Here is a 26549-nt window from a genome sequence, read left to right as displayed (position 1 = left end):
TGCTATAAAGAGAGGGGCTACTTTCTACTTGGTTCACTGCATGATTTTCGGCTGCCCCTTGGCTGCCAGCACCTATCGGCAAAATGAGAAAAGTTTTCTCCTCACCCATAAGGTTTGACCCACTCCATCAAGATTTTTCACATATTACCCCCAACTCACCCTCTCCGCAACAGCACATCAAGAGTCCTTGGTCTAAACTACAAAGTGTATTAACTCTCAACAATTTTATAGGTAAATATAATTTTTCAAGCCATATTATGGCAATGTTTTAGAGAATTTTTTATGTAGTGAATCATTGTACTAAATTGAGGAACCTATAAAAATGAAAGAAATTGACAAAACCTGGTCATTTTTTAAAAATATATTTAACTCCAAATCTTCAGAAGCAAAAGATTTCAGGAGTCTTTTAAATAGGGCAAGAAGTTAACACCCAAATATAAAGAAAGTAGAAACCAATCAGATGCCTGTTATAAATAAAATAACAGGTCCTTAACTGGTTAAGAAATCAAAATATCCGAACAAAAATCAAAAGGCTGAAAACTTAATCTATGCTAACAAATAATGAATCCAGAATCTACACGATAAAAAGTTTTTGCTTCATACTATCTGCCATTCCTTCTATATAGCCATGGCCTCAATATCCGAGGCTTGAAAGCTTTTAAAAAGAGGATCAAAACAAACAATTAAGGCTAGTTAATACAAAACAACTAGTGACCAAATACTTTCAATCATAAACTTGAATAGTTAACAAAGCAAAAACTTCAGCAGTTAGATACCAAGGTAATATATTCTTCAAAATGTAAATGAATAAAAGGCTATGCTGAGTTTAGTCGCCCAGTCGTGTCTGACTCTTTGCAACCCCATGGACTGTAGCCCGCTAGGCTCCACGGTCCATGAGGATTCTCCAGGCAAGTATACTGGAGTGGGTCGCCATGCCGTCTTCCAGGGGATCTTCCCAACCCAGGGATCAAACCCAGGTCTCCCGCAATGCAGACAGGTTCTTTACTGTCTGAGCCACCAGGAAAGCCCAAATAAAGGGCTAACCGCCTGTTTTTGTGAATTTTCAGTAGACAAGATGGTGTGGCTTCATGTTTCCTCTAGTCACGGTCTGGGAGCTGCCCGGGAACAGATGGCTAGTAAGCTGAGAGTCGGTTTTGCCGACTATGAGGAGATATACAGAGGAGATAAAAGGATTTGGTACAGAGGAAGAACGGGGAAAGGTATATGCAATGTGCTGATTAGAATGACAGGCCACAGATTTAAGCCAGACAAGGAGAGATGAGAGGGTCAGGAAGAATGAAGCAGGATGAAACAATGTGGATGGGCCACTGGGCCCTGGTGTAGCTGAATGACCATTGGAGTTGTTACCACAGAGTGATCTGAAAAGATGCATGTTGTGTTGGAAAATGAGAGGCTAACACTCAGATTCTGGAGAGGTACTGTTAATGAGAGAAGAATCCTTTCCAGACACACAAACTGGAGATACCCCAATGAACAATTTGCCTATAGTATAAGCACTGCTATACTTACTGTAAGCAACCCCCTGAAGACAAAAGCATTTCTGTCTTTTCAAACTCATTATGGTTAGCACAGCATCTATTGTGAACAATTAAGGTGTATTTATGTTCCAAAAGAAGTTACAGGACATTGTTTAGGTTGTGTACAATGAGAAGAGTATAATAATGTAGGCAGGGCTAAACAGTTTACACAGTTTCATTAGACATTGTTATTATTTTTTTACTGAACTATAACTGGGGTATATTTTTATACCTTACAAAGTGATCACGGTAAGTTCAGTGATCATCTGTCACAACAAAGTTATGACATCATCATTGACTAATATTTCTTATGCTGTACATAACTGGAAGTTTATGCCTCTTCATCTCCGTATCTATTCCATGCATCCCCACCCTCATCCCCTCCCGGAACGACCAGTCTGTTTTCTTTATCTATGAGTCTTTTCTCTTTTGCTATGCTTGTTTTGTTTCTTAGATTCCACATGAGTGACCTATTTCACATAGTAGGTCCAACCGTGTTGTCACAAATGGCACGATTTAAGATGATACTAAAATCATTCCACTAATTTTCCAGTCACAGCCTACTAAATGTACTGAACAATCTAATATTCTTCTTCTGAAAATCATTAAATAATTCTAGAGAAAAGGCTAACATTGGAATCATTTAAGAGTTTTATATGCCAAACACCACTCAAGGTGCTAGGGATTGATACTTTAAGTTTTGCTATTATGCTAAAAAAAAAAAAAAAAATCAGAAAATAATAGGTTGGTGCAAAGGTACTTGTGATTTTGCTGAACTCTGCTGTTTGATATTGGAATATAGTCTTAAATAAACATGGTTATGTTATACTCATTTTAATGGGCACTTATCACTTTGGTTTTTTGCTAAGCACTTATTACTTGCTATTTCATATATTTATTTAGAGTAGGAAAATGATGTGAGACAAAAACCAAATTCAAGTCATTTTCTTACTCAAATTCAAAACGGGTTGTAAAGCAGTGGAGACAACTCACAACATCAACAATGCATTTGGCCCAGGAACTGCTAATGAACATACAGTGCAGTGTGATTCAAGAAGTTTTGCAAAGGCAATGAGAGCCTGGAAGATGAGGAGCACAATGGCCGGCCATCGGAAGTTGACAGCGACCAACTGAGAGGATCATCAAAACTGATCCTCTTAAAACTACAGAAGAAGCAGCCAAAGAATTCAACGCTGACCATTCTACAGTCATTTGGCATTTGAAGCACACTGAAAAGGTGACAAAGCTCAATACACATGAAAGTGAAAGTGAAGTCGTTCAGTCGTGTCTGACTCTTTGCGACCCCATGAACTGTAGCCTACCAGGATCCTCAGTCCATGGGATTTTCCAGGCAAGAATACTGGAGAGGGTTGCCATTTCCTTCTCCAGGGGATCTTCCCAACCCAGGGATCGAACCCAGGTCTCCCGCATTGTAGGCAGACGCTTTACCATCTGAGCTACCAGGGAAGCCCGCACACATGAGCTGACAGCAAATTAAAAAAATTGTCATTTTGAAGTGTCGTCTTCTCTTATTCTACACAACAACAAGCCATTCCTCGATTGGATTGTGACGTGAGATAAAAAGTGGAATTTCTATGACAATCGATGATGACCAGCTCAGTGGCTGGACTGAGAAGCTCCAAAGCACGTCCCAAAGCCAAACTTGCACCAAAAAAAGGTCATGGTCACTAGTGGTCTGCTGCCCGTCTGATCCACTACAGCTTTCTGAATCCCGGAAAAACCATTACATCTGAGAAGCACGCTCGGCAAGGCGGTGAGATGCACTGACAGCTGCAAGGCCTGAAGCCGGCCCTGGTCACCAGGATGCGCCCGGTTCTTCTCCAGGACAATGCCCAACCGCATGCTGCACAACCAACGTCACAAAAGTTGAACAAATTGGCCTACAAAGTTTTGCCTCATCCGTCACATTCACCTGATCTCTCACCAATCGACTACCACTTCCTCAAGCACCCGGACAACTTTTTTCAGGGAAAACCCTTCCTCAACCAGCAGGAGGCAGAGAATGCTTTCCAAGGGTTTGCTGAATCTCAAAGCATGGAATTTTACACTACAGGAATAAACTTATTTCTCACTGGCAAAAATGTGATTATGATGGTTCGTAGTTTGATTAATAAAGATGTGGAGCCCAGTTATAAAGATTTAAAATTCATGGTCCGAAACCGCACTTATGTCTGACCTAATACATGCGCTGAGAAGCTGGAGCTGGTGTACTTAACTAAGAATGCTGAATGAGGAGGCACAAGCCAACCACTTGGAGGCAGCACGGAGCTCCTCTCAGCATTCCGGTCTCACCAAGGAGAAGTGAAATCCACAGGGCTATGGGACTGAAGGCACTCTTTTAATACACCCTCACCAAGGATGGAGGCTCAGGTGTCAACTACAACTGGGCACTTGCCATCTAACGCTACAAGGATTAAATCATGTGCTGCTGCAGCTGCTGGTTTGCAGCACCCTCTGAAAGGAGCTCAGGGTGGAAAGCGGGAGAGGAGGCACGCTGTGCTAGGGGAAAAACTAGCAGGACAGGCCTTCAGATAGTTAGACATCTTCAGGAGCTGATTTTATGAGCCAAATCCTTTTATCTCCTCATATCTAGAAAAGCATTCAAATTCCTCATGGTGACAACTGTCTCATGACTAGCAGAAAGCTTCACCTGACTAGCAGAAACCTTTTGGAAAAATATGTGTTTGATTGCATGTATGCCCCCTTCACTAAAATCACATATATGCTGTCCTTCCCCGCTGCCTCTCTGGAATAGTGTCTCAATGCTATTGGAGGTGCTGTCTCCCAGGCTGCAGTCCTCATTTTGCCCCAGATAAAACTTAACTCGCAACATTTTGCCCCAGATAAAACTTAACTCGCAACTCTTGCATTGTGTTTTTTTTTAAGTTGACATATGAGACGTATTGTTACTTATGGATCCCAGAATCGGGGAGATTGGGGGGGCGGGGGCGGGGCACAGGACAACCACCCAGGCGAAGGGCAGTTCTGTCTGAGGACATCAGCAGGAGAGAGGACAAGGTAGTGAGCGCCTCTGACTGACTGGGGTGGTTGTGACTTTCTGAGGGCTTAACGCTAAGTGGCTATTTTATAAACGATGCCCTGGGAAAAGCAAAGTGGCAAACTGCCAGCATCCTGACCAGGAGTTATTATCATGTAAAAGGCCCAGACAGCAACTCAGAAAAACAAAAGTTGTCTTTCTCGTCACAATGCAGATGAACAAGAAGTTAAAAATTAAAATAACCCTGAAGTCTATCAATGTTTTGCTGCAAATTCTACTAGTTATTTTTAATCTTCCTACCCTAGCCACAAAATGTTATATTGCTATTTGTAATTAATGAAAAATAAATGTAATAGATTCAAGTTAGTAGCACTATAGATAATATTCTATCTACTTTTCTTCATTTAAAAAGAAACATAGAGTATGTATTTCTTTAATAATAAGGGTAAAATTTTTCTTAGGAAAAAACTTCCTATTTAAAAACAAAAACAAATTTGGAGAGGATTAAATATTTTAAGGCTTCAAATGAGATATATGGCCTTTTAACTTCAGAAGCACAGAGATTTTAGCATACTTAAAGGAATAAATATTTTAAATCCATTAATTTGTCAAAAATTTGACAATAAAATTTGGACACTAAACAAATATTCTAAAAGCATGATTTGAAAAATTACGTTTTCTCTATAAATCATTATCTAGTCTGAAATCAGCGTGCCTCTTTCAATAGCCATCTTTTTTTTACTACGAGACTAATGAGACACTTCTATTTAACCAAACAGGACAGCCCTCATTTTCCTTCAGTACCAAATAATTATCATAATATTTAATGAAGTTTAAAATATTTATCTCTATATGTTAAGTATTTACCTTTCAGTAGTTTCCAGCTGTTTTCTCATCAGTATATATTCCAAAGGGTCAAACAGTAAACATTTTGTTAGCTTTTTCCATGAAAGAGTTTCATATTTTAACTCAGCTAGAGTCAGTACTGATTTATAACAGTGCCTGTCCTACATACCCTGTAAAATTACCAAGTGATGACAACACAAAAATACACACTATTCTTTCCCATTCCTTATCTACTCTGAAGGCTAGAAAGAAATCTATTTCATAATTACAATTAAGGCGATTATTGAACTAGGAAAGGTTCAGAGCAAATTCCAGACATCACGAGCTCTCTGGGAATAATCCTTTGACCTTTTGATATTTATGAATGCCCTCTCTATAAGAAAATCGAGGAGCATAAACACATGTAAGTGTATATATATGATATCTCAAATGTAGAGGAAAACTGCATGGTAATGTTGACTGGATGGAGACAAAAGCAAATTTAAACACTAAAGGAAACCAAAAGGATAGAAAATATGACAAATTACTTAAAATTACCACCTGCTTTGTCAGTGAATAAGGGCTGATAGAAGCTAACAAGGCTAACTATTGTTCTTTAATATTGTCTCCCATCAAATGCTCCAGTAAGGAGCAGCTCTCCCTAGGTAAGACCTACAGAAGACAGGAAGAAGAAAGTGGCCACAGGCTCAAAAGGGCCTGCACAACAAACATTTACTTCACGGAATCATTGCTCTCAAGGTCTTTCTAAGTCTGTATTCTATTATACATACTAAAGCTTCTTTATTACAACCAGTCATACTTTTTAACTCGTTTCTGACCCCATGGATCTGGTCAAGGTTGCCAGGCATCCTCAAGAAATGCCCTGACTGCAGCTGGCATTTGGTCTTGTCTTCAGTCCCAGCAGAAACAGCCCATATTATGTCAACACAGGGATTTAAACTCAAATGTAGTCAGAAGCCAAGCAAATTATAAAGAGGAGAGAGAGAGAAAATAAGTGTGGTTCTAAGTGTCAGGGCATGTCCCCCACCTAAAGCAATTCAAATTCAAAACTCCAAAAGCTGCTGACCAGCCTCCAGATTGCAACTTCTTTTTTTTTTTTTGGCTGCATCAAATGACTTGTGGGATCACTTCCCAGATCAGAGACTGAACCCAGGCCATGAGAGTGAAAGCACCAAGTCCTACCCATGAGACCACGCAGGGTACGCCCCAGACGGCAACTTCTGATGGAGGGTCATAAAATGAGCAGTACATAAACACAACCCCCAAAACCACAAAACTATTACTTCTTGTTTCCTTTCTGCCCATAAGAAGGAAGATTAAGTCAAAAGTATATCAGATAAAGATAAAATGAATGAAAAGGAAAAAAACAGTTGTTAGAAATAAGTGTTCTGAGATACCCAAACACACAGAATACATACAAGCATACATACATCTATTGTCAGCATGGCCTCTGTAGCCAGCTCTGCCCCAGGGTCCAAAGAAATACATTAGCAGAGCTGAGGATCCCTAAACCATGGCTACTGATGGCTTTATTCTGCAAGCATGTCAAGACTCTCTAGTGGTGTACAGGCTGACAGAGCGGTTTATGTACATTAGTCAACTGTGCAAATTAAGAGGAACAGAAAATAGTCCAGGGTCTAAGATAGACAGGAAGAGAACAATGAGTCTTATCTTTTCCCCTCTTAGATTTAGAGAAATTAAGTAACTTGCTTTAAGGATATACAGCTAGTAAGGGGAGAAACTAAATTTGAATCCCAGTGACCTTATGTCCTGTTGCTTTGTAACTATCTGGCAAAGAAGAGCCCAGTGATTCTCAATTTGCCATTCCTTAAAAAAAAAAAAAAAAAAAAGTCATCCAGTGATTTTCTTTTTTTAACATAAATTTACGTTTCCCACAAGAGTCAAGCTATCTGTAACTCACTTCCCAAAAGATGTTCGTTCACCTCTCTGGATTTCTATCATCTCCTAAAATTGAAACCCAGTAATTCTTTACTATTTTTAAAGTCTCAGGCTTTTCAGGAGCATCAACCATCTTGAATGAAGCTACCCAGACAGCCATCACCAGAAGCACAAGACCAGGACTATGTTCCGAACTGTTGCTTTTTGTATTTCAAAGGGAACAGGCTAGGCACCGCTAATGAAAGACAGGAGAAAACCATACTGTGACAAAATATTGGATTTTTTTCAGAAACTCATTACTGAATGCATTCTACCACCTCAGGAGGTTTAGAAAGCAAATGAATCTAATTGGCAAACAGCCAGTTTCATTCCTAGCTGCTCCTGTTGAATGAGGCTGCAGGAAATCGATACAGCAGAATCACCTGCATATCCTCTGGGGCCTCACCATCCTGCAAGGGGTTGACTTCTAAGCGCCAGCACCTGCATCTCCAGCCTCTGGAGTCCATCTGCCCACCTGCGGGGCGGGCCCACACTCTGGGGAAGGGCCCTCCCAAGCGGTGGCCCTCACAGTGGGCTGGTAGAAACAGCCAAAGGAACTGCCACCCGTACTCTTCACCGGCCCCTGTTTCCAGCATGACTAGGCTTCAACTGCCCACAGTGGAAACCGGCTTGAAAACACGCCCCGTACCGGCTGGCTTTCCTACCCTCACTCCCTCATTCCCCCGCTGGTGTGTCCTGGATCACTCACCATGTGGATCTGAATTTACATCTCAGGGTTTACTTCAGGGGGCTTCCCAGGCGGTGGCAGTGGTTTAGTCTCTTAAGTCGTGTCCAACTCTCGTGACCCCGTGGACTGTAGCCTGTCAGGCTCCTCTGTCCAGGGGATTCTGCAGGCAAGAATACTGGAGTGGGTGGCCATTCCCTTCTCCAGGAGGTCTTCCCAACCCAAGGATCAAACAAGTCTCCTGCATTGAGAAGATGGAGCACCACAACCAAGAGTAGCCCCTACTCACCACTACTAGAGAAAGCCAGAGCAAAAGCAGTGAAGACCTAGCACAGGCAAAAACTAAATAAAATCATTTAAAAAGTCCTTCTGAACAGTTGCAAGATATTTTTTCGACTAGTAAAAAAAATTTCAAAGTGATAAGCTTCTCCAAGGAAATCAAAAGCTCTCAGGCAATGTAGCTTGAAATAACTGTTAATTAGCAGGTAAATATAAAGAATCAAACGCAGCCAATACAAGCAACTCTCAAATACAACATTGCAGTCCTCAACCTAAGGAGCCAGTTCACTCAAGATGGTAACAAGTCATAAAATCTAAGTTAAAAGCATGCTTTCAGCTCCTATATGAAAAGGGCTTAGAAGCCATCTCTTCTATCTGTACAAAAATAAACCGAAAATCAATGACTTTTGAACCCATCAGAGAACAAAGGTTATAGGACAAACTACCACTGAAACTCTGGAGACACACAGCTGAGATCTGCTTACCTGGAGCAGAAGCTGCACTATAAACTGGCCGAAAAGGGAGAGAATGCAGTCTGGAGCAGGAGGGGCTGCACCTCTGAGGGTTTTACCTCCAGGAATCCCACCACATTGTATGTGCAGGCCCCAGACAGATCCCTTCACGACTAAGGCAGGGGAGGAGAAGAATAATCACTGCAAAACATGAATCTAGCCCAGAGTCTTCTTCCCAACATAGGCATATGCTCCAGGGGGAAAAGACACCAAAGCTTTCTCCAGACTAAAGAAAGACATTCCTCCAGCCCCTCCTAGTCCTCCGGTCAAACCTGAGGGGGAAAAAGTGTTAGTCATTCAGTACAGTCGCTCAGTCGTGTCCCACTCTTTGCGACCCCATGAACCACCAGGCCTCCCCGTCCATCACCAACTCCCAGAGTCCCAAATCCATGTCCATTGAGTTGGTGATGCCATCCAACCATCTCATCCTCTGTCGTCCCCTTCTCCTCCTGCCCCCAGTCCCTCCCAGCATCAGGGTCTTTTCCAATGAGTCAACTCTTCGCATGAGGTGGCCAAAGTATTGGAGTTTTAGCTTCAGGATCAGTCCTTCCAATGAACACTCAGAACTCATCTCCTTCAGGATGGACTGGTTGGATCTCCTTGCAGTCCAAGGGATTCTCAAGAGTCTTCTCCAACACCACAGTTCAAAAGCATCAATTTTTCGGCACTCAGCTTTCTTCACAGTCCAACTCTCACATCCATACATGACCACTGGAAAAACCATAGCCTCGACCAGATGGACCTTTGTTGGCAAAGTAATGTCTCTGCTTTTTAATATGCTGTCTAGTTTGGTCATAACTTTCCTTCCAAGGAGTAAGCATCTTTTAATTTCATGGCTGAAATCTCCATCTGCAGTGATTTTGGAGCCCAAAAAAATAAAGTCTGGCAGTGTTTCCACTGTCTCCCCATCTATTTCCCATGAGGTGATGGGACCAGATGCCATGATCTTAATTTTCTGAATGTTAAGCTTTAAGCCAACTTTTTCACTCTCCTTTTTCACTCTCCTTTTTCACTTTCGTCAAGAGGCTTTTTAGTTCCTCTTCACTTTCTGCCATAAGGGTGGTGTCATCTGCATATGTGAGGTTATTGATATTTCTCCCAGCAATCTTAATTCCAGCTTGTGCTTCTTCCAGACCAGCGTTTCTCATGATGTACTCTGCATATATGTTAAATAAGCAGGGTGACAATACACAGCTTTGACGTACTCCTTTTCCTATTTGGAATCAGTCTGTTGTTCCATGTCCAATTCTAACTGTTGCTTCCTGACCTGCATACAGGTTTCCCAAGAGGCAGGTCAGGTGGTCTGCTATTCCCATGTCCTTCAGAATTTTCCACAGTTTATTGTGATCCACACAGTCAAAGGCTTTGGCATAGTCAATAAAGCAGAAATAGATGTTTTTCTGGAACTCTCTTGATTTTTCGATGATCCAGTGGATATTGGCTATTTGATCTCTGGTTTCTCTGCCTTTTCTAAAACCAGCTTGAACATCTGGAAGTTCTTGGTTCATGTATTGCTGAAGCCTGGCTTGGAGAATTTTGAGCATCACTTTACTAGCGTGTGAGATGAGTGCAATTGTACGGTAGTTTGAGCATTCTTTGGGATTGCCTTTCTTAGGGATTGGAATGAAAACAGACCTTTTCCAGTCCTGTGGCCACTGTTGAGTTTTCCAAATTTGCTGGCATATTGAGTGCAGCACTTTCACAGCATCATCTTTCAGGATTTGAAATAGCTCAATTGGAATTCCATCACATTCACTAGCTTTGTTCATAGCGATGCTTTCTAAGGCCCATCTGACTTCACATTCCAGGATGTCTGGCTCTAGGTGAGTGATCACAACATCGTGATTATCTGGGTCGTGAAGATCTTTTTCGTACAGTTCTTCTATGTATTCTTGCCACCTCTTCTTAATATCTTCTGCTTCTGTTAGGTCCATACCATTTCTGTCCTTTACTGAGCCCATTTTTTCATGAAATGTTCCCTTGGTATCTCTAATTTTCTTGAAGAGATCTCTAGTCCCTCCCATTCTGTTGTTTTCCTCTATTTCTTTGCATTGATCACTGAAAAAGGCTTTCTTATCTCTCCTGGCTCTTCTTTGGAACTCTGCATTCAAATGGGAATATCTTTCCTTTTCTCCTTTGCTTTTCGCTTCTCTTTCTCTTTTCACAGCTATTTGTAAGGGCCCCTCAGACAACCACTTTGCCTTTTTGCATTTCTTTTCCATGGGGATGGTCTTGATCCCTGTCTCCTGTACAGTGTCACGAACCTCCGTCCATAGTTCATCAGGCTGTCTATCAGCTCTAGTCCTGATAGATCTAGTTAGTCATTCAGTCCTGTCCAATTCTTTGTGACCCCATGGACTGTAGCCTGCCAGGCTCCTCTGTCCATGGGATTCTCCAGGCAAGAACACTGGAAAGGATTGCCATTCCCTTCTCCAGGGGATCTTCCTGACCCAGGGATCAAACCTAGGTCTCCTGCACTGCAGGCAGATTCTTAACCATCTGAGCCACCATGGGAAAAAGTAATCAACAAAGGTGAAGGCTTCTAAAAAACAGACCGGAAATTCTGCAGCTAGGGAAGGGAGTGGATTGCAGGGAGGGGAGTGGGTTGCAGGGAGGAATAAAGCTACAGCAATGGAGAACACTTGTGAAGGTCACAGACACAGGCTGAGATTTAATTGGAAGATTACAGAATTCTTACCCTTCCTCACACTTCACCATAACACAAGCAGGGCTCCAAACAGAATACTGGTGTGTTACAGCTGATGCAGGTTTCCCAGGTGACACTCTGCCCATGCAGGTAGACCTAAGAGACACGGGTTTGATCCCGGGGTCGGGCAGATCCCCTGGAGGGGGGCCAAGGCAACCCACGCCAGTATTCTTGCTTGGAGAATCCAATAGACAGAGGAGCCTAGTGGGATACAATCCATGGCGTTGCAAAAGCAGGGCATGATTAAAGTGACTTAGCACTCAGAGCTGACGCAGACTCTCTCTGGGGAACAGTACTTACACGAACAGGGCACTAGAAGAATCGAAGCCTCTGGAACCTGTAACTGCTGCAAACATTAAACACTGCCAAACCTCTATTACTTCCTATTACCTGATACAACATAACAGCCTTTCAAAAACAACAACAAAATGCAGAGCTTAATAAAAGAGAAAACAGCAAGACAAAGCAATCATTAGAACCATAATTAGATGACACAGATTTGGGAATTGACAGACAAGGAATTTAAAATATCTATCATTAATATGTTAAGGGCTCTAATGGAAAAAGACAACATGCAAGAATAAGAGGATGATGGAAACAGTAAGAATCAAAAGGAAATGCTAAAAACCAACAGCACTGCAAAAGCTATGAAGAACGCCTTCCCTGGGCTCATCAGACTTCACAAAGCCAGAGAAAGAAGCAGTGAGCTGGAATATAGGTCAACAAACACTCTGCAAACTTAAATGCAAAGAGAAAAAAAGAATGAAATAAACAGGATATCCAAAAACTGTGGGGCAATTTCAGAAAGTATAACACATACGCATTACTGGAATATCAGAAGGAAAAAAGGAAGCAGAAAAAATATTTGAAATAATAATGGCCAAGAACTTTCCAAAATTAACAGACCCTAGGAAACTGAGAGTACAACCAAATACATTAAGTACCCTCAAAAAAACAAACTCACTTAGGTATACCATATTCAGACAATCAAAAGACAAATACAAAATCTTGGAAGAAGCTACAGGGAAGGAAGAACATTTTATCTACAGAGGAAAGAGAATTACATTATGCAAGCAGGAGCAGAGTAAAATATTTAAAGTATGAAACCCCATTACCACCTCAGAATTCTATATTCATTGATTCATTGATATTATTATTCAAAATGAAGGAGAAATAAAGGTTTTTTCATTAAAAAAACAACAACTGACAAATTCATCGCAAGCAGACCTGCCCTGCAAAAAAATGGAAAAAAACTTCAAGCAGAAGAAAAATGATATAGGTCAAAAACCTGGATCCACATAAAGAAAATAAGAGCATCAGAGAAGGGATAAATACACTGAAAATAAAATCCTTTACTTTTCTTATCTGACCTAAAAGACAACTAGAACAAGGGCAGAACAAAATAACAGGACAAGGGCATTCCCACTGGCTCAGCAGTAAAGAATCTGCCTGCAATGCAGGAGACATGGGTTCAACTCCTGGGTCTCGACGATCCCCTGGAGAAGGAAATGGCAACCCACTCCAGTATTCTTGCCTGGGAAATCTCAAGGACAGAGGAGCATAGTGGGGTACAGTCCATGGGGGTGGCAAAAACAGTCGGACAAGACTTAACAACTAAACAACCACACAACAACTGGGTGATCACAGCACACTGTTAAGTGAATGACAAGGTCACAGGGGTGGGTGGGAGAAACCTATACATACACCAAGCAATATTATTATTGTTGTTTAGCTGCTAACTCGTGTCTGACTTTTATGACCGTGTGGATTGTAGCCCACCAGGCCCCTCTGTCCGTGGGATTTTCCAGGCACGAATACTGGAGCGAGTTGCCATTTCCTCCTCCAGGGGATCTCTCAACCCAGGAATCAAAACCACGTCTCCTGCATTGGCAGGAAGATTCTTCACCGTTGAGACACCAGAATTGTGTTACTTTAAGGCAGATTCAGGGGTTAGTTTAAAATGTATATTGTAAACTCTAGTGCAATCACCAAAAAAAATTTTTAAGAAATATGATATGCTATGTGGTAGGCAGAATAATGGTCCCCCAGAAATATGGTTTTTCCAGTAGTCATGTATGGATGTGAGAGTTGGACCATAAAGAGGGCTGAGAGATGAAGAATTGATGCTTTAGAACTGTGGTGTTGGAGAAGACTCTGGACAGTCCCTTGGACAGCAAGGAGATCAAAGTAGTCCATCCTAAAGGAGATCAGTCCTGAATGTTCATTGGAAGGACTGATGATGAAGCTGAAGCTCTAATATTTTGGCCACCTGATGAGAAGAGCTGACTCACTGGAAAAGACCCTGATGCTGGGAAAGACTAAGGGCAGAAGAAGGGGGCAACAAAGGATGAGATGGTTGGATGGCATTACTGACTCAATGGGCATGAGTTTGAGCAAGTTCCGGGAGTTAGTGAAGGACAGGGAAGCCTGGCGTGCTGCAGTCCATGGGGTCACAAAAAGTCAGACAGGACTCAGTAACTAACAAGAACAACAAAAAGTAAAAGGATGGAAAGCTACATACCATGCTAACAGTAACCAAAAGAAAGCTAAAGTAACCACATTAACTTCAGACAGAGCAGATCTCATTGGACAATTAGGGATAAAGGGGGTCATTATATGATAATGGGCTTCCCTTGGTGGCTCAGAGGTTAAAGCATCTGCCTCCAATGCAGCATCTGCCTCCAATGCGGCATCTGCCTCCAATGCGGCAGACCAGGGTTCGATCCCTGAGTCAGGAAGATCCCCTGGAGAAGAAAATGGCAACCCACTCCAGTATTCTTGCCTGGAGAATCCCATGGACAGAGGAGCCTGGTAGGCTACAATCCATGGGGTCGCAAAGAGTCGGACACGACTGAGACTTCACCTCACTTACATGATAATAAAGAGGTCAATTCTCCAGGAAGACATAACAATCTTGAACCTGTATATACCTAACAAGAAGGAATCAAAACACACGAAGGAAAACCTGAGAAAAAAAGTTAAAGACTTCAACAACACTGGCAGTAACTGAGTGATCTAGTAGACAGAAAAATCAGTTAGGAAACAGATGCCCTGAGCAGCACTATCAATCAACTTGATCTAATTGACATTAAGAGACAACAGCTGAAAACATATTCTTTTCCAGACCACAGTTCACCAATGTAGATCATATTCTGGGCCATAAAACACATTTGAACTGATTTAAAAGAACAGAAATCATGCAAAGTATATTCTTGGCTGAAGTGGAATTAAATGAGAAATCAGAAACAGAAAGGCAAAAAACAAACAACCCCCACCCCCACACCCCCAGATATCTGGGAATTACAGTCTCAAGAGAAATTTTAACATATTTTGCACTGAATCAAAATGAAAATACAACTTATCAAAATTTGTGTGATACAGCAAAAGTGCTTAGAGGGACAGTTATAGCATCCAAATGGATTAGAGTTCAAGATACCAGTATGTGCATGTGTTTGGCTTAACATGTTAGCTTTAGACAGATTGTTACACATATATGCCCATATATGTTCAGTTCAGTCACTCAGTCGTATCCAAGTCTTTGTGACCCCACGGACCACAGCATGCCAGGCCTTCCTGTCCATCACCAACTCCCGGAGTTTACTCAAACTCATGTCCATTGAGTCGGTGATGCCATCCAACCATCTCATCCTCTGTTGTCCCCTTCTCCTCCTGCCTTCAATCTTTCCCAGCATCAGGGTCTTTTCAAATCAGTCAGCTCTTCACATCAGGTGGCCAAAGTATTGGAGTTTCAGCTTCAACATCAATCCTTCCAATGAATATTCCGGACTGATTTCCTTTAGGATAGACTTGGGTACGGCATAAGCCCTCTTGGAGGAGGTTGCCATTAACCCCACCAGAGAGCTGCCAGAACTTACACAGGACTGGGAAATAGACTCTCGGAGGCACAAACAGAACCTGTGCACCAGGACTCGGGAGAAAGGAGCAGTGACCCCACAAGAGACTGACCCAGACTTGCCCGGGAGTGTCCAGGAGCCTCCAGTGGAGCTGTGGGTGGGTGGTGGCCTGCTGCAGGGTTGGGGGCAGTGAGTGTAGCAGTACATGCCTGGGATCTTTTGAAGGAAGTCGCCATTATCTTCATTACTTCCACCACAGTTTGGCCCCAGGTAAATAGCAAGGAGGGAACACAGCTCCACCCATCAACAGAAAATTGGATTAAGTATTAACTGAGCATGGCCCCGCCCATCAGAATTAGACCCAGTCCCCTCAGGCAGTCTCTCCCACCAGGAAGCTTCCATAAGCCTCTTATCCTTCTCCATCAGAGGGCAGACTGAAAACCACAATCCCAGAAAACTAACCAATCTGATCACATGGACCACAGCCTTGTCTAACTCAATGAAACTATGAGCTATGCCGTGTGGTGCCACCCAAGACGGATGGGTCATGATGGAGAGTTCCGACAAAATGCGGTGCACTGGAGAAGGGAATGGCAAACCACCTCAGTATTCTTACCTTGAGAACCCTATGAACAGTCCACATATGTACACATATATTTTCTTGCTTATCAGCTGAGAGGGTCTAGAAGAATAACACCCCCATGACAACAAGCATACCTAGTGCCCAAATCTTGGTTTCTAAGAGAATTCTCTAATAAAAGGAACGAAAGCTCCTTGAAGAAATGACTGACTCTTGGACTGGGAAAGGAAATATGTAAGATGAGCCTGAAGTACCTTGCAGTCCCATAAAGAAAGAAAATGACACACACAAAAAATCCCAGGAAAAAAAGAATCCCAGAATGATGGGGATATGTTAAAAGAATAGATGGAACAAAATGAAAGAGCTTACAAAGGCCATACCTAAAACAATTTAAGCAACAAAATAAAGTGGTACTGCATTATAATCCAAAGTAAAGATAACTATCCATGATTCCATAATGACAGAGATAACAAAAAAAAACTGACCATTAAGAACTTTTGTACAGTCACTTTTCTTAATGTCTTGAAATTTTGCAAAGTAAAACATTTGTCTTTATACATATATATATAAGTGTGTATATATATATGAAGTGAAGTGAAAGTAGCTCAGTCGTGACTCTTTGCACCCCATGGACTGTATAGTCTATGGAATTCTCCAGGCCAGAATACTGGAGTGGGTAGCCTTTCCCTTCGCCAGGGGATCTTCCCAACCCAGGGATCGAATCCAGGTCTCCGGCATTGCAGGCAGATTCTTCACCAGCTGAGCCACAAGGGAAGCCCATATATATATGTGTGTGTGTGTGTGTGTATACATAATATATATCACCAACAACCAAATGTTCCTTTGACTCTGTATGTAGGTTGGTTTCCAGGGGTCATTACATGATTAAGTCCTCAACTAATTCTTGTCCATGGAATCACAGGACACACATTTGAGTAGTCTGTCCTTATGGGTTGTGTTATTTGTATATATTAACTGTTTTCTCCTCACTTCTGCTTCCTCCTCATTATTTAACACAAGATTCACTGGAGATCAACTTTACAAACTAGCCTGCAGAAAACAGAATGTTCACGTGGAAATGCCTGTTGCAGGCTATGTACAGACACAGTATCAGAAGGGTGAACTGCCCCACTGAAGTTGGGCTTCTGGCTCCAAGTCCACTCCACACTCCAGTGGTTCTCAGCCACAGCCCGAGACATTTGGCAATGCCTGGGGAAACTCAGCACCACCAGAATCTTTTGGTAGTGTCTGGAAATGTTTTTGGTTGCCACGACCAGGGATCCTGCTAACACCTGCTAGGGAGAGGCCACGGATGTTGCTAAATCCCATACAATGCACAGAACAGCCCCCAACAATGAAGAATTATCTGGCTCAAAATGCCAACAGTGCCAAGTCTGAGAAACTCTGTTCTGTAACACTGGGGCTGGGACTCTACATGCAACATTTTTCAAACCCTTGAACAACAAGGCAGGTAGAAATGCCAACCTTGTAGGCAGTTGGAAAATCCACTTATATCCCTCCATATCTTCAGTACCTCTGTACAGCAGGGTTCAACCAGTTGCAGATTTTGCTGTACTGTAGTATTTACTGTTGAAAAAAAATCTGCAAATTAACGGACCTGTGCACGCAGTTCAAATCTGTGTTGTTCAAGGGTTAGCTATACTGATAAATGAAACAACTTGGATGAAGAGGGAAACACATACGAAAAAGTCTTCAGTCTCAATAATTACTACAGAGATGCAAATAAAAATAAGATACTATTTTCCAACTCTTGAAAAGTGAAAGTGTTAGTTGCTCAGTGGTGCGATTCTTTGTGATCCCATGGGCCCACCAGGTTCCTCTGTCCATGTAATTCTCCAGGCAAGAATACTAGAGTGTGTTGCCATTCCATCTTCTCCGAATTTTCCCCACCCAGAGATCCAACTTTTGGTCTCCTACATTGCAGGCAGAATTTTTACTGTCTGAGCCACCAGGAAAGCCCTTAAAAATCTTTATATCCTTTGGCCAATAATCCCACTTTCTCTAAGAATAAAAATCCTAAAGAAATAATAAATCGGGTGAAAAACTAGACATTTCCTAAAGCAAACTCCAAAAAACGCTACAATACAGATATAAACCACAGTATATAGAAACAAGTACAAAGGACAAATTAAATGTGTATATTAAAAAAAAAAAAACTTAAAAGAAATGCCTTATAGAACTTAAGATTTAAGTTTGACTTTGAAGACTAAGACTTCAGTAGCCCAAAAGCTAAAATATCTCATGCAGAAAGCTGAAGTCTAAAGAAACTACAACATGTATTTGTTTTCCGTTTTTCAAACAGAATAGTAAGTAGGAGAGTTGGTTACAAGGAATATACACATCTGGTTAAGGTCTGTAGAACTGATTAATTCTATGAGGACAGGCTGCGGTTACGACCCTGAGGGTGAGAATTAACTCATTCTACAAGCAAAAGGAAGCTAATTAGTGTTTTTAAGCAGATATACCTTAGGAAGAAAATCCTAGGAACAATGTATAAAATGATTTGGGACAGAGGGAAATAAAATCTAGAACCAGGGAGCCAGTTAGAAAAAAAAACAAATTCCATTAAGAGGCATTCACGGTTCGCAATAGAGCTGTGAAAGTGAGTGGTAAGGAGAATCAGAGGCAGAACTGCCGGCACTTGTCAGCTTGACCAGATATGGGACCCTGAGGGAGAAAGGAGGAATAAAAACACTCAGCTAAGTCTTAGTGACAGTAAAGAGCACTTCCAAATGCAGGGTGTGCAGGTTCAATCCCTGGTCCAGAACTAAGATTTCACATGCCTCATGGCCAAAAACCCAAAACACAGAACAGAAGCAATACTGTAACAAATTCAATAAAACTTTAAAAATGGAAGCGGGGGAAGGGTTCTTTAAAAATAAAACAAGTAAAAAAACACATACATTTACCATATGACCCAGCAATTCCACTCCTAGATATGTATAGCCCAAAGAATCAAAAACGGAGACTCATGCAGACACATGTAAACACATGTTCACAGCAGTGTTATTCACAGTAGACAAATAATGGCACCAACCTAAGCGTCCATCAATGGATAAATTGTGATATAGCTGATCAGCCATATGTATGTTATGTATCCAGCCATACAAAGGAACGAAGTCTGAGATACACTACAGCATGGATGAATCTTGAAAATTGAAGGGAAATAAGCTGAACAGGGAATATATTGTATGATTTCAATTCTGTGAAGCATCTAGAATAAACAAATTCAGAGACAGAAGGGACTGGGGGGAGAGCAAGTGGGGAGTTATTGCTTAATGGTTAGACTTTGTGTTTAGGGTAAAAAAACTTCTGGAAATAGTGGTTATGGTGACACAATATTGTGAATGTACTTAATACCTACCTGAGTTGTATACTTTAAAAACCGTTAGAACAATAAACTTCAAGTTATGTGTACTTTACCACAATAACAAGAGACTAAAAAAGAAAAGTGAAGATAGAACTCAAATTGCAAAGAACAGCACAGAAACTGTCAAGAGAAGGCAGGAAAAGTGTGGAATATTTCATAACGTTTAATTTGGAAAACCTCAGCTGATAGAGAGGTTTTCTGGTTTCGACTTTTTCTCGGGGCAGAGTAGAACTTAACATATGGTATTTATCTAGGTAATAGCAAAGAACTGAGAGGAGTTAAAGGGGCGGGGGAAGGTCTGGCTTGTTATTTCGGGGGACAAAACTACCACCACACTATTTTATTGGTATTTTATTGGTGCACGGCAGCGTAAGAAGCATTTCAAAGTTATAATTTCATCTTATATTTGGAAAACCAACCAACCGACTGCTTTCCTAACACACAGTAAAAAGGCACGCAGGAGGAAATATCTTCGATGAGAAAAATACACGAAGCTCTTCCATCACAGGCATATTCAAATTCCTTAAAGGGTGAAATCAACCCGAAATGGAGGAGGGTGGGGGCTCGATATTACTGTATTTAAACCACACGGATGTTAAGAGCTTGGGCAACTGTACAAGGAACCCAATTTCTTCAACAAGTGCACTCCAAAGAAACAGAAAAGGCAAACTTCAGATGCTCACCCACCGAATGCCCTGCAAGGACCTGGTCAAAGCCTGAGTGGCACAGCCCAACCATGAAGAAAGCAAAATTGTGTTTTCCTTCAAAAATCTTTCAAGGAACTGTTGCACACTGCTCGAATACTGTGGGAGCCGAGAGCTGGGTCCCAGGGGGTGCACTACTCCCGTCGCTCCCGTGTCCAGACGTTTGCGATTCGCCGCAGTCGTTTCTGGGGCACCGCTTTCTCTCAGAGGCGGCCGCAACCCCCGGGACCGCGTTTTCTCAGACGCGCCGGCGGGGCCGGGGGTGGCTCCTCGCGCCGCCCGCCGCTCCCACAGGGCCCGGTGTCTCCTCAGGCCACCCCCGGCCCCACGCCGGGTCTGCGGCCCGAGACCCCGCGGAAGCAGGCGGCGGCTGAGGCGGAGGAAGCCACCGGCGCTCGCACCTTCGGGGCACCCGGGGCCGCGGCCGCTCGCCTGAGGCGCTGAGGAGGCGGACGGAGGCCGCGCGGGCTCACACGCCGCCGGGCCGCCGCTACTCACCCCGACGCCGTCAGCGCAGCACCCCGGCCTCTCGGGACTCGGGCTGGAGCATCCTCCCTCCCGCCGCGGCCCGACTCCGAGCCGCATTCGCCGCCGCAGCGGGCGGAGCCGCCTGGCAGGAAACGCAGCCCCGGGCACACAGGGGCTTATCCCCGCCGCCCCCACCTCGGGCTCAACCCGTGCCCGCGCCGCAGCCTCGGCCCGAGCGCGCGCCCGCGAGCGCCACGTGACCAGCGGGCCCCGGCCCCGCGCTGACGTCACCGCCCGCTGCGGGCGAGCGGCGGCCCGGCCACTGCCGGTGGGCTGGGGGAGGGGGTCGGTCCTGCTGGCTGCGGGTTCTTAACTCTTGTATACATGGGCTCATTAAGGACAGGTGTCTTAAACATATTAAAGATGTGCGGGCCCAGTTATGATGGGTTAAAAATGTCGAGGCTGGGCAGAAGCTTGGGTTAAAATCTCAGGAGCGAGTGACAAGAGTGGAAAAGTAGAGCACACCTGCAAAACAGCAGCAGCAAGGCACCTGGGGAGTCGGGCGGGGAGCTTGCTAGAAATGCTGACTCCAGCCACGGAGCGGTGAGCCAAGGCTGTTGCGGTCCTCAAGCCATCACATTGCAGAGTCCTGCCGCAGCCCCCAGCCACCTCGCCACCCCCAAACTCTGCACTCCGCCGATGGGAAGGAATAGGATTCTGGCTCTGGTTTTTGGCTAGGCTGCATTTCAGAGGAATGATCTCAGTAAGCCCGGACTCTTGCATCTTCCCGTGCGTAGAAAAGCACTAAATTCCTTTCCTTGCAATATCTGATTTTCTTTAACCTTTAAGGTTCCTACTGTCTGACCTTCGTTGCAGAAATTCTTCTCTATCCTGGCTCCTCCCTTACCTCTTCAGAGCAGTCTCTCAGAGCTATCTGAGAGACTGCATTCCAGGCTTAAGTCCTTGGTTTTGTCCACTGAATAAACGGTAATACTCAACGTGTAGGTTATGCATTTTTTTTTCAAATTAACAGGCCCCACGCCAGACCAACTTAGTAATCAAAATATGCGTTTTACCGAGACCTCCAGATGATTTATGTATAAAAAGTCTGAGATCAGTATCCAGGGTACACTCAGTGCAGGAGACCTGCCAGTGCTCCACTCTCAACCCTTGATGGTATTTAAATATTTGTCCTGATGAGCCTGGAGCAAATCTGTTTCTAGCTCTTACTTCAGATGGGTTCATCCTGTCCCATCAAATTAACGTACAACCATACCATCCCAGAAGTTGAAGTTTTCGGTAACTTCAGCTGGTGGTGGTTTTGTCACTAAGTCATGTCCGACTCTTGTGAGCCCATGGACTATAGCCCCCACCAGGCTCCTTTGTCCGTGGGATTCTCCATGCAAGAATACTGCAGCAGTTTGCCATTTCCTTCTCCAGGGAATTTTCCCAACCCAGGAATCGAACCCAGGTCTCCTGCACTGCAGACAGATTCTTTACCAACTGAGCTACAGGGAAGTTCCAATTTTTTACCATTAGAATGACATGAAAATACTTTTTACAGTATGGCATTTAAACCCAGGGTCTTTGAGGCTGGATGAATTAAGCTAGCATATGGGCTGTGTTCATTTATCCATAGATAGAGGATAAGATGGCTGGATGGCATCACTGACTCAATGGACATGAGTTTGAGTGGACTCCAGGAGTTGGTGATGGACAGGGAAGCCTGGCGTGCTGCGATTCATGGGGTTGCAAAGAGTCGGACACGACTGAGCGACTGAACTGAACTGATAGTTGCCAGAGGAAATACAGGAGGCCTAAAATTTAAATTTCAGTTAAAAGAAAGCAATTCATTGGTATATCCCAAGGAATACGTGGGACATACTTATATTATTATTATTGTTTATCCAAAATTCAAATTCACCCGGGCATCCCGTACTTCTTTTTTTTTTTTTGCTGTGCAGCATGTATCTTAATTCCCTGACCAGGAACAGAACCCCTGTACCTCCCACGGTGGGAGCTCAGAGTTTTACCCACTGAACCATCAGGGAAGTCCCTATCTTGTACTTTTATTTGCTAAATCTGGCAATGCTAACCCTGGAGAAGTTCTAACGTTAGTTTTCTGGTTTATGAAATGGCAGTAACAACAGGAACTATTTAGTATCTTAGAAAGTCGTGTGGATGAAATGAGATCATCTATGCAGTGTACTTACCAAGGGGCATGAAACAGCATGAGTGCTCAGTAAATGTTGGCTCTTTTTTAATTTGGTATCTGTGTGTCTTAGGTAAATTCCTGGAAGTATGCTTTTCTTACAGAATTCTCTGGCTAATTTAAGGTTTAGGGAACGGCTACCCACTCCAGTATTCTGGCCTGGAGAATTCCAAGGACAGAGGAGCCTGGCAGGCTACAGTCCATGGGGTTGCAGAAAGTCAGACACGACTGAGCGACTTTCACTGAGCTTTTGGTCATACCCAAAACAGTTCTGTGACAAGCACTGTGCAGGTGAGCAGATTCTTCTCAACTAGCTCCAGAATACAAATCAAATTTTAAAATGTCTATACAAAAACCCAAATTGCCACCTACGGGCAAGTATGGATTTCCTTTCAATCACACCAAACACTAGGATGTTGATTCTGATTTGTTTTCTCTTCCAGAGTCAGCTGAAATAATATTCAAGAGGAAACTGTATGGGCAACCTTCTACATCATTTCTAAGACTCATTCATGTTATCTAAATTGCATTAAAACTAAATTGCATTAAAAAAACTGAGACCATGCTAGGCCCATGGCTCTAAGAAAAAGAACGTTTTCCCCCCTTGGCTCAGTGTTGGTATTTACATCTCTCTTTATGCTTACCAAACAAGAAGATTCTCTGAATTTATACTACAATTCTCTTTTTGCCTTTGGCTACATAACTTTTATTTTGTATATTACTCTTAACTTTAATAGATTCATTGATTTATTACAATTGATTTTTTATTACTTTCTAGAAGCAGCTAAGGTATAAATATGTGCCAAGAATATGATAATAATGTGGCTATTACTTTGTTCTGCCAGACTGACTTTGTAAAAGCTCGATCAAGTCACCCTAACCACCTGTAACAAACATGTGTGTTGTGTGTGCTCCGTCGTGTCTGACACTCTGCGACCCCATGGATTGTAGGCGGCCCCCAGGCTCCTCTGCCCATAGAATTTTCCAGGCAGGAATTCAGGAGAGGGTTGCCATTACCTACCCCAGGGGATCTTCCTGACCCAGGGATTGAACCTGCATCTCCTGCATTGGCAGGTGGATTCCTTACCACTAGCACCACCTGGGAAGCCCTGTACCATATGGGCACAGGTTTTCCCCATCTCTTTCTAGCAATAGATTTTATAGAGTATTTTGCCAAACACCATGGGTTTAGAGACATTATAAACTGTTTCTTTTTTTTTTTCACACTGTATATATTATTTCAAAAAACACGAGCTCCATGAAGAGACGGATGTTTACCTGCGCCATTGTTTGCTGTGTCCCAGCACCTAGACACACACGGCCTGAGCTGACCATTCAGTTGTTGGTAGAATGAGCTTAATAGATAAGTTGTTTCCTGCTATGTAAAACTATATTTTCTCTAGTAGAAGCTATGTTTAGTGATTCTAAGTCTCCTCCTTTCTACTCCTTTCAATGTGTTCCTTCCCTCATTTTTTTATTCTCTTTGTTTTTGAATTAAATATATTTTCACTTTTCTAGCTGCGTGCACCATGGTGAATGCCACCGCCATCCCCCTAGCCTGATAGAAGTACTTTAAGACACCCGGGAGTGTGTCCACCCGGCATAGATATGGAAGCTCGTTACTTCTTCCCCAATCCCAGCTAAACAGTTCTCAAGTCACATCAAACACAGATTATCAACAAGGCGTGCGGGCCAGGGAGTGTCAGGAGAGCTGTAGGCCAGAGCCTTAGGAGGGAACAGGCAGGAAAAAAGGCAAAATCAGAAACCAGGAAGAGGGAATGTCTCCAATTAACTGAAGGGCTGACAGGAACAAATGGGGAGGCTGGGCTGGAGAACTGGGTCATCCAAGCAAGTGGCTGGACATTAAAAACTCAGGAAACCAATCAAGCAAGGCATAAGGATCAGAATCTGCACCAGCAGCGAAAAAGGAGCTCAATACAGTTGAGCCAAAATTAGTATGGGCCAACCAAGGCTCTCTGAGAATGTCTTTCTGGGGAGGTCACTGGCCCAGTCACCTATCTGTGGTAGGAACTGAGTTGCCCATGAGTGGAGCACCCCTTATGGTCTACCAGGGCGAAGTAGGCTTGGCAAATGTGCTAAGCTCAGTCATGTCCAACTCTTTGTGGCCCCGTGGACTGTAGGCCACCAGGCTCTTCTGTCCACAGAATTTTCCAGGCAAGAATACTGGAGAGGGTTGCCATTTCCTACGATCTTCCCTACCCAGGGACTGAGCCTGCATCTCTTTAGTCTCCTTCTTTGGCAGGTGAGTTCTTTACCGCTAGTGCCACCTGAGGCTTGGCAAATAATTGGAAATGATGCACTGCACCTCAATCAATTCTGATAGTCTAAACTGTGTGACAACATGCATTTCCAATGTTCAAGGTCTTGCCGCCCCATAAGGGGCGAGAAACTAAGTACCCAGAGCCATCATTAAAGGGAGGAAAAAAGGCAATTCTGGTGTCAACCATTCTGGTTGTATTTATTATTGTATTTCACATAATTTCATAATGGTCCAAACTTGTGCCTTCTCAATGTTGAAGGACTAGGGGACTTTTTAACCCCTTTTTAATGAAAACGACTGGTGTTCCTCTCATGAGATTATCTCAGATGCCTCCAATTCTGGGAAGATAGTATTCAAGTACCACTGAAATGACTTGCAACCCAATCGTTTCCTTAACTCCACACGCTCACTAATGTTTCCATAGGCCGCAGACTTCAGAGCGGGTCTTCGTAGAAAATACTGTTCCTAAATGGAAAGAATCATTTCATGAAACCAAACAAATCTTTGTCCATCAAGTCATGATATCTAACAGAGCAGAATCTAATTTCATCATCTAACAGAGCAGTATACATTTTCATCGTCTGAACTGAAACAAAACAATCAACGATAAACCTTTTCCTGTGTGTGGGGCGGGCAGACACCTGAGACCTGGGGCTCACTCAGCCGCAGCTGTTCAAGGCTGAGCTGTGACCACCGTGACGAAAGCAGCTAGAGGGACTAGGAGACCTAGGTCCTGCTTCCCAAGAGCCCCGAATCACAGTTACCTGTGGTAGCGTTCCCCCTCTCTCCTGATCTCCCAGTGAGGCTACAGGACAGAACCCCTCACTCCCAAGTCCCCGTCAACACTTCAGTGGTTTCAGAAACAGGGTGGTGCAGTGGCTGAGGGAAAACTGGCTCTGGAGGAGGGCATCCTGGCTTCAGTTTCTCCCTCCGCCACGGTGTAGACACGGAAGCACAGTTTGGACATTCATCAGGATTTAGGCAGGCACTAATTCCTGGCCCATGAGTCCATGTTTCCAGATTTATTCAAGATATATCTCTACAAATGTGCAAAAAGACGTGGGGAAAGGATGTTCATTTCAGCAGAGTTAAGGAATAACAAGAAGCTGAGACGATCAGAATGTTATCTATGGGGGCTGTTTATTAATGGGATCAATTTTAGGAAATCTATTCAAAGGAAATATTTAAGAGAGTGACAGGTTTATATGTTCTGATTTTAAGACTTTGAAAGTATGTTTTTAAATTATATAAATAACTGGAAAATTCTAAAACAAAATACTGATGCTCAAATCTAGTTATGTAAAAGAAAAGGCTATATACTCCTGTGTATGTGAATATAACAGAAACTACAGAGAGTAAGTTAGTGATGACTTCTGAGGGGTAGAACTATGGGCTTCAGAAGCTTACTTTTCACTTCATACTTTTCAATACTGTAAGACTTTTAAAAATGCAGATGCTACACCTTTTTAAAAATAATTTTTAAACATCAGGAAATACAATAAGCATACAAAAGAAGCACATAAAATATAAATGTG

At 43.0% G+C, this 26549-nt stretch overlaps 2 protein-coding genes across 4 annotated transcripts in view; both read right to left on the bottom strand.

Moving 5' to 3' along the window:
* The window catches only part of GALNT11 (polypeptide N-acetylgalactosaminyltransferase 11), a 49275-nt gene extending 28515 nt beyond the window's left edge, over positions 1 to 20760 (bottom strand). The window contains exon 1 of one of the 3 annotated variants that reach the window (XM_065939492.1): positions 20552 to 20760. The gene's annotated coding sequence lies outside the window, so the exon portion shown is untranslated. Of the gene's footprint in view, positions 1 to 20032; positions 20483 to 20551 lie in introns of those variants that run through there. The other 2 variants (XM_065939494.1, XM_065939493.1) reach the window with 2 other exon arrangements.
* A 4563-nt stretch (positions 20761 to 25323) lies between these two features.
* The window catches only part of GALNTL5 (polypeptide N-acetylgalactosaminyltransferase like 5), a 52687-nt gene continuing 51461 nt past the window's right edge, over positions 25324 to 26549 (bottom strand). The window contains exon 8 of the mRNA XM_065938975.1: positions 25324 to 25479. Within this exon, the coding sequence (XP_065795047.1) occupies positions 25324 to 25479 (156 nt within the window). The remainder of the gene's footprint in view (positions 25480 to 26549) is intronic.

This window comes from Muntiacus reevesi, chromosome 6 (assembly GCF_963930625.1).
Source record: "Muntiacus reevesi chromosome 6, mMunRee1.1, whole genome shotgun sequence".
In the NCBI taxonomy this organism is placed as follows: Eukaryota; Metazoa; Chordata; class Mammalia; order Artiodactyla; family Cervidae; genus Muntiacus; species Muntiacus reevesi.
This window is presented reverse-complemented; position numbering and strand designations above follow the sequence as displayed.